The sequence below is a fragment of the Ixodes scapularis genome, unplaced genomic scaffold (assembly GCF_016920785.2).
Source record: "Ixodes scapularis isolate PalLabHiFi unplaced genomic scaffold, ASM1692078v2 PGA_scaffold13__105_contigs__length_92229423, whole genome shotgun sequence".
Classification (NCBI taxonomy): domain Eukaryota; kingdom Metazoa; phylum Arthropoda; class Arachnida; order Ixodida; family Ixodidae; genus Ixodes; species Ixodes scapularis.
This window is the reverse complement of record NW_024609839.1, coordinates 39,536,209-39,544,834: the sequence shown is the minus strand read 5'-3', so window position 1 is coordinate 39,544,834 and position 8,626 is coordinate 39,536,209. Positions and strand designations below refer to the sequence as shown.

At 48.3% G+C, this 8,626-nt stretch overlaps 1 protein-coding gene across 1 annotated transcript; it reads left to right on the top strand.

Annotated features, from left to right (window-relative positions):
• The first annotated feature begins 3,051 nt into the window (after nt 1-3,051).
• On the top strand, nt 3,052-4,794 carry LOC120838876. The gene is made up of 2 exons (XM_040208997.2): nt 3,052-3,067; nt 3,743-4,794. The coding sequence occupies exon 2, from the start codon at nt 3,754-3,756 to the stop codon at nt 4,792-4,794; it is 1,041 nt and encodes a 346-aa protein (XP_040064931.2). The 5' UTR covers nt 3,052-3,067; nt 3,743-3,753.
• Nucleotides 4,795-8,626: the final 3,832 nt, after the last annotated feature.

The window sequence follows — 8,626 nt, the reverse complement described above, 5'->3', positions numbered from 1 at the left end:
GGAAAGTTGTTGTGGGGGATCGGTGGCCGGGGGAGAAAGAAGAAGACGCCGTTTCGAACGGCTGCGTTTTCATGTTCTCCGCCCAAGAAAACACATCGACCTCTGGCCGAGGTAATCCGTCTACTGCTGCAACTGCTACCGTTACTCCGATGAATGACTACCGAGTGCTGATGCCACGCCTGCCTACAGGTAACCTCGTTCTGAATTCAGTGTTCCTGCATGGAGATCTCACCGCTCGACCCTACCGAGCTCCGGACTTTCGCGACGCTCTAAGTGGCGTCATTGACCGAAAGGACATCATCGCCATGGGACAATACCAAATGTCGCATGTCTGGATGGTTGTGTGTGCGACTTCCCTCGCGAAATCCAAGCTCGTCTCCTGCGAAGAGCTGAAAGTGAAAGGCAAAAAATGCCTCGTTGTTGACCCAGAGTCAAAAGAAGTGAAGCTCAGGCTTTTGTGACTACCCCCCCACACGGAAAACCGCAGAGTCGTTGAAGCACTGGAACCTTTCGGTACCGTGCGCTCTATCGTACGAGAAAAATGGAAATGCGAAGGAATGGAAGGAATGGACACTCTCAACAGAGAGGTTCAGCTGACGCTCTGAGACGACATAAGCGTGAGCAAGATCCCTCACCTACTGACTATCTACGGGTGCCAGAGCTTGCTACTGATCCCCGGTCGGCCTCCCCTGTGCCTGCGATGCAACCGCGTGGGCCACATCCGCCGTCAATGTCGGACTCCGAGGTGCACGAAGTGCCAAAGGTACGGCGGACACAGCCTCGCTGACTGCGTCCTCACCTACGCCGACAGGCTGAAGATCGGGACAGTGGACGAGTCAGCCACAGAACACCTGATAGATGCAAGCGAGGTGGTTGAACCAAGTGGGGATATCCCCATGATGACTGAGCCTCCAGACCCTACACTTCAGCCACTCCCGCCAGAACAGCCAGAAGGAAGCCTCCCCTCTCCCGATGCGTGTACAGAACATCCCGCCAGCCCCCCGACCAACCCAAAAAGTACACTGAACATTTCTCAGACACCAGAGCACAGAGAGACTCTCACAGACGACCAACGGAAAACAACCACCACCGAGGTTGAGGATGAAGGTAACTCAACACAAGAAACTGACGATGCAGCCGATCCCATACTCACAATTGAAGCCCTTACAAACGCGAAATTGAATGACGTCCCTTTAACTAGATCAAAACTGTCCGACAGACGACAAGCTGGAACGCGGCACAAGCCGTATTCGAAGCCACTTTCTGGCCCTAAGCTTGTCGAAGACACCCCAGTGAGCGAAAACGCTCAACCATAAGCGATTGCATGTCCAGCGCCCCTCAGCTCCGTGTAGCTACCTTAACTGTGAGAGGTCTTAACTCTAAGCGAAAGCAGTGTCAGCTTCTTCAGCTCATGTCCCTACAACAGGTAGACGTGTTAGCTGTACAAGAAACAAAATTATCCGGCGAGGAAGAAACCAAGATCGCTTTGAAACCTTTTCTGAATGATTTCGAAGTATGTGTCACCCACGCAACGGGCACCTCGGCTGGGTGTTTTTTGTTTCTAAAACAAGGAACGGGTCTGACTGCTAAAGCTCTCACCACCGATCGGGAGGGGCGCTTCATCGTGTGCGATCTTACTTATGGCAATGACGAATGGCGCATAATGTGTGTTTAAGCTCCCAACGCTGTGAATGCACGTAATGACTTATTTTTACTTATAGAACCATACTTTAGCACCGATAGAAAATTACTGCTACTTGGAGATTTCAACTGTGTGTTAAATTTTAATGATCGTTCCCAATTCACGGCCAGATTTGACCCTAGTGCAGCGTTACTACAGTCCCTTGTCAACGAAAACAACTTAGCTGACATTGGAGAGCACAAAGGCAGCAGAGTTCATTACGCACATTTTCAACGCTCCTCTCACGCACGACTGGATCGAATATACATTTCTGGAGAACTCTATGAGGCTATTTCAGATTACACAGTGAAACCTGTATTTTTCTCAGACCACTGTCTCGTCTCAGCTATCCTTGGTGAAAAGAAACGGCATTCAGTACGTCCTGAATGGCGCCTATAAAAACTAAACACAACTCTTCTAGATGACGAAATATTTACTGACCGTATCCCAGAAATCCTTTTACCAGTGCAACAGATACCCTCACTACACATATTTTGCAAATGGGACATGTTCAAACAAGACGTTAAAAATTGGGCAATCGAACGCGCCAGTACTATCACATCTGAAAAAAGGCGAGAACTAAAGACTCTCTCTAATATGCTGTCAACGCTTTATGAGCTTGAAAGTAAGAAACCCGGTGAATACACAGAAGAAATAAACATGACTAAAACACAGCTCCAGCGATACGATGCTGAGAAGCATCGAGGCGCAGTGATTCGATCGCGCTCACAAACATTTCTACTCGGAGAGACGCCCGGACGGAGGTCCTTAGAGGATGAGCGAAGGTATGCTTTAACAAAAGAAATAGTTGAAATTGAACATAAAAATAGTACGAGAATAGATACACCAAATATTTCAGAAGCCTTTGTCGACTATTACACTAGTCTTTTTGGAAAGAGTATTCCAATCGAAGAAAGTACAGATATAGAAGAGCTAGTTCGCCTCGTGCCCTCCTTATCAGACGAGGAAAAACAAATAGTCGATGGTTCTCTGACCTTGCAGGAAATTCAAAGTGTCATAAAAGCTCTTCCTTCAAACAAGACACCTGGACCTGATGGCTTAAGTGCTGAATTCTACAGGAAATTTTCTGATCTGTTAAGTCCATTACTACTTGATGTCCTTAAAGCTTCATATGAGCACCAAACACTACCACCAACCCTTTATCATGGCCACACTGTACTAATTCCCAAAACAGAAGACACATTAGCTTTAAGAAAGGTCGAAGCTTATAGACCCATATCACTTTGTAATGTGGATTGTAAAATCTTCGCAAAAGTTTTAAACGAGCGCTTACACATCGTAATACATAATCTAATTGGAGAACATCAAACTTGTGGTATACGAGAACGAAACATTCAAACAAATATTCACGTAGCGAGATCTGTGATTGACTCTGTATCCGATGAGCAAGATCAAGTAGCTATAGTTCAACTTGACTTGTCCAAAGCTTTCGATAGAGTAAGCCATTCATTTTTATTCAAACTACTTTCTCACGCAAACGTAGGGACCATGCTTCTAGAGGGCATTCGGCTCTGTTATAAAAATAGCAGCACGAGACTAATTGTAAACAACTCTCTTTCCGATTCCATCCATATCAAATCTTCAGTTAGGCAAGGTTGCCCATTATCCCCGCTTCTTTTTGCTTTATACCTTGAGCCTCTATGCATGAGCATTATTACGAATCATAATATCCGTGGCTATACACTTTGCTTCACTGAGGTAAAGTTACTGGCGTATGCTGATGACGTGGCCTTGTTCTGTTCGAATAAGGAAAGTGTGGAAAAAGCCCTTCATGTAACAGAAAAGTATTGCGAACTAACTGGAGCGAGGTTGAATGCTGAAAAATCTAATGGCTTCTGGATAGGGGAGTGGGCAACTATGCCAGGGCGTTTTGCTGGGTTGTCGTGGAATTGTTGTCCATTCAAATATCTTGGCGTTCCACTAGATCAAACAAGATCCAATAATCTATACTGGAATTCTGTTATAACTGAGATCAAACGAAAATCCTTGGCATGGAGGGCGCGAGATCTTTCCATCTTCGCAAAAGCAGCAGCGTGTAACATTTTTTTTTAATGTCAAAACTAATGTATGCCTTACAAGTATTACATTGTAGCCGTTCAAAAGTACAAGCTTTCCACAGAATTTTTGCGACCTTCATCTGGAGCTCACCTTGGGAACGGATGAAGCGTGACAACTTATTCCTTTCGTTGGAAACTGGCGGCTTAGGTCTGGCACATTTATTCATTCGACAGCTCGTTTCGCGACTATTTTTCTTTAGGAATTTATCCCATCCTTTTCTGCTTACCGTAGTTCAAAGAAAACTAGCACATCACTTGCCCTTCATGATCATTTCAACAACAAATTCTACCCCAGGCAAACTCTGGGGATTTTGGAAGGAGATAGTCGATACCTTCATGTTTCTAAAAGTCCGCTTCTCGCTAGAATTCCTTTTTGAGGTATCAAGAAGAAGACTATCACAAGCCCTAATTGAAAGTGTCTTTCCTGTTCCCCTATACAGAACACGGTTTAGCGATTGTGAAGGACGCAATGTTATAAAACGAGTGAAACGAATGTGCGTATCTCCAAGTGCTAAAACATTTTTCTTTAAGTTGCACACATCAACGCTTCCAGTAAAATGGTGGCTCCAAGAGCGTGGTTTTTTCGTACCGTGGTCGGTTGATTGTCGTTTATGCCACCGACCAGAAACCATAGAACATTGCTTTATCTACTGTACAGATGCAGTTTTCTTCTGGGATGTCCTTCAACGAACTCTTAAAAAGGACATAGACTTTACAGACCATAGTATTCGCTTTCTATACGTCCCCACCGAAACAAACATTCCTTATGATTTATTCATGCTGATAGGCCTACACAGCCTCTGGAGATGCCGGATGATTGACAGGAATGCAGACACACCACGAACCACTAAATCCATTTTTCTAGAAGAAATATCTAAAGTAAGAAGTGTTTATGAAGCTCACCAACCGGTGCCTGACTGGTTTCCTCTTTTTGATGCGTGCTTAAGACTTCCAGATTTTCAATATCTGGAAATGTTTGAGACTATTGCGTACCTGAAACGTTGTTTGTTAATGTTTGTGAAGTGCCATGAGTGAAAATGTGCTCCAGGACTGTGGTTCAGAAAGACGATCACCTTAACTTTTCATCTCATTTCTATCACTGTGTGCATAGTCATCTTTTCACCTTATGCCCTTGTAACCTGAATTTTTAGCGCAACCTTCCATGTATTAAAGAAAAAAAAAAGGGGGATCGGTGGCCGAGTGGGCTAGCGCACACCAGCTCGGAGCACGTGGAGCGAAAGCTCGCGCTGCAGAACGCAGGATCCTGGGCTCAATCTTGGCTCAATCCCCACCCCTGCCCGTTTCGATCTGGATGAGCATTGTACCGGCGCGCGGCCGTGTACCATTACTGCGTGATGCAAGTTAAAGACCCCAGGCTAGCGGTTGTACTGCTCTGGCTAAATTTCTCATCTACAGCTGGGAGGCTCGTCACCCGTTGAGGCAGACCAAGTTCTAGGCTGTATAAACATACACACAATCCATCTTTTGGACATTTGTTGCTTGCATGTACCTGTTTGGATGAGGGTGTGTTCTTTCTGTGTCCAGCCTGTCTTGTACTTCATATGAATGTGGCGAAAAAAAAATATTCAGAAAACGGGGCTGTGTAAACTAAAGTCGAAAGAGAAAAATTATTTTTCAATGCCGCCAAGCACCGCGGCAGCATATAATGGCGGTACGAAGATGAACGCCCGTTTCGCCAGGGTGTGGATAACAAAATCTCTGTATGGAAAAAACTTCTCTATAAAGCCGTGTCACACTGCTGATACATCGTACAAAAAACAGCCTGCAAACAGATTCGAACGCGGGTGACAGCGAGATCCGTGCTTCGAACGCCGCATGGCAATGAGTTCATGGACGACACTTGGCATGCGGCATTCGAACCACAGACATTGCGGTGACTCGTGTTTGCAGACTGTCTCTTGCGTGATGTATGAACAGTGTGTCTTCAGCTTAAAGCTACCCGTCACCAGCAAATTTAGATCGTCTCACGAAGAATGGTAAAGTCAAGGAGGAACTGCACATTCAATAAACCAAAACGGCTACTACACGGAGAGCACGGCGGCACTTTCCCAGCATTCGGCGACTTTAGTGTGAACCAGCCTGTAGGGAAATAAAAAAAAAAATGATTAAAAGAACGAAACAAATAAAATAGATGTTTGTCGTTGTAGTGGGACGTCCACTACAACGGCAAACATCAAGGCACATGTAAGCGAGTGCTGTGTAATTCCCTTTCTTAGACCGCATTGCTGTAGCTTTCATACTCTTTTTTTACAAAATATTCCACACATATAAATTAAACAGTATTTTATCAATAGCCTACAGCATATGGCGCTTCGGTTAACTTTGACACAAAAGAAAAACTAATTAGCATTCATATGACTTAGGAAGACCTTAACATCTAATGATTCACAATCAAACCGGGTGTTCCAGTGAGGACTCGAAAATTCCGAGCACGAGGTTTCGAAAAAAAGAAAGCAAGAAAAAAAAAAATGAAAGTTGCTTACAACTGTCTTTAACACCGAATTAGAGCGCAGCTCTTGAGGACGAGGAGGGAAGAGTACTGAGGGGAGCGTATACCCCTCCTCTCTCCTCCTCACCTCCTCATCCTGCGTGGTACTCCTCCCTCCGAGCGGCGTTGGCGTCGCCATCGGTGTAACAGTGAGGTCACGTGACGCCGGCGACGTCACATGACCCTCCTGACCTCACGGGGGTCACGTGGCCTCACCGAAGTCAGGTAAGATCATGGGAATCACGTGACCTCACGGCGGTCACGTAACCTCATAGCGTTCACGTGACGTCACCGGGGTCACGTGACCCCCGTGAGGTCACGTGACGTCATCGTCGGTAATGACGTCAAACGTGACGATGACATAATCGTGATGACGTCATCGGGACGTCACAAGTGGTTACGTCACCAGTGACGTCATCGTGATGATGACGATGACGTCACTGATGACGTCATCAGTGACGTCACGCGTCCCATAATGCACCGCGCGGTTACGCAGACGCCGACGGCGACGGCGACGGCGACGCCGCTCAAGCCGGAAACGGGCGCCTAAAGGCCCGACCACACTAGCGTGAACGGCGCCACCGGGCGGCGCCGCCGGGCGGCACCGCCGTCCGGCGTCCAAACGCGAGGAGTCCACATTGGCCTCCGTTTTGCAGGCGTCACGCGACAGCACTGGTTCCCGCGGTCGCGCCTCCCGTCGGATGTCCCGCTCTTTCGTCGTCTGCTCTTCGTTACATTCTTCCGTTCCGCACTCGCTGCCACACATGGTAGGAATCCATAATGACCTGGTGATCAGCGTGAATGTGATTATCCTAGCCTGTTTGTTGATCTTGCGACGTCGCCGCGCTCTGAAGGGAAGGAGGCGCAGGTTTTGGGTCCGGCCGAGTTGGTTCTACCGAAACACCGCGGGACAGGACACGTCTGGCGCGCCGCCGGGGCTTTGCTGCCGCGGCGGCGCGCCAGAGATGAAGGCTACTTTCGAAAGTGTCACCAATTCAACACGACATCCGCCACAACACAGACGACATGCAACAAGTGCCACGGAGAAACTCACTCGTAATTCCGAATTCCTCTCCTATAATTTCCCAGCGGTTGTTCTTAGCGTCCTTACCTAGGTAGTCTGGCTGCGTCTTGTCATATAAAAAGGGAAACAGTCGCACAGTTTCAAGGAACCGCTCCGTTGGGGAAGGCATCGGGGAAAATAGGAAGAGCAGACGACGCGAAACACGTCCTTCGGAACGTGAAAGACGAGCCGAGGACCGGCTTGAGCGTTGCCATGGCATCGCGACGTCGCTATCTACGCCACTTCCATTGGCTCCTCTCTTCTGCGGCGTGCGGCGCCCGGCTTTGAACCGCGCACGGAGCGGTTGACTCTGCGGCGCCGTACGTCGCGTTGTTGAAGCCGAAAACTGGTTTGGGTCGGCAAACGGCAGCGCCGACCGCCGCGCCGCAGGCCTCCGCGACGCCAATGTGGTCGTGCCTTAAGAGCTGCGCTCTAAAAAATAGAGGAATTCTGTTTTAGGCTGTCACGACTCAGATCGTATCAAATGCGAAAAGCGGAGTGCGTGGCCTTCGACACATGCTGCGCTTCCCGGAGGCCTCTGGAAACTGATAAAATTACGGGTTGGAGAGTGAGGCGCTGCCAGCGTGTGCGTCGTATTGGGGAGGGGGGCCGACCGTCACGCCGTTAGCGGCCAAGTGGGGAACTGAAGCGATGGGTACAACAAAAACACGCCTCAGCCATTTTCAAAGGATTACAGCCATGGACGAAGGCGATATTCGCCTCGTGAAAGGTATGTCATCGGTATCTTTTTACTAGAACGTACATATTGTTCTCTGTCTTATCATAAATGCGTGTGTTGTAGCTGAAAGAAGAGCCCGCGGGGCTAGCTCGGAGCAACGCTCGGAGCAACGCCCGGAGCTTCGATTGCGACTGCCGGCGTGGCCGCCCGTGCGCTGCGCGCGTCGTTAATCGCTAGGTGTTCGCGCTTCAAACTTTGGCTTCGCTTGCACTTATTGCATGATGTAAAAGACATGCTGCAGAACTGCCGAAGCACCAAAGAGCTTGGTAGATTTGCACGTACACGCGCAGCGCGGGGCGGGTCGCACGCCTGTCCGTCGTCACTTTATTTGGACTGTTTACTTCGAATCTCTCTTACATACAAGGGGAATGTGTAGCGCCAGTGAAGAGTAGCTAAACTCGGAGCATGCCTCTTGGTGCTTGCGAAACACACGAACGGTCTATCGCATCAAATGTGGGCAAAGCGTCCCAGCGAAAAGGGAGGAAACCATTGCTGGCAGTGTTGCACCTACTATGTGCAAGCCCCGTTGTTTTACCGTCCTATAGACCCTTTCCGG

What these genes read in the sequence shown, in the direction of transcription:
- LOC120838876 (XM_040208997.2), top strand. Translation starts at nt 3,754, where the DNA reads ATGTCAAAACTAATGTATGCCTTACAAGTATTACATTGTAGCCGTTCA.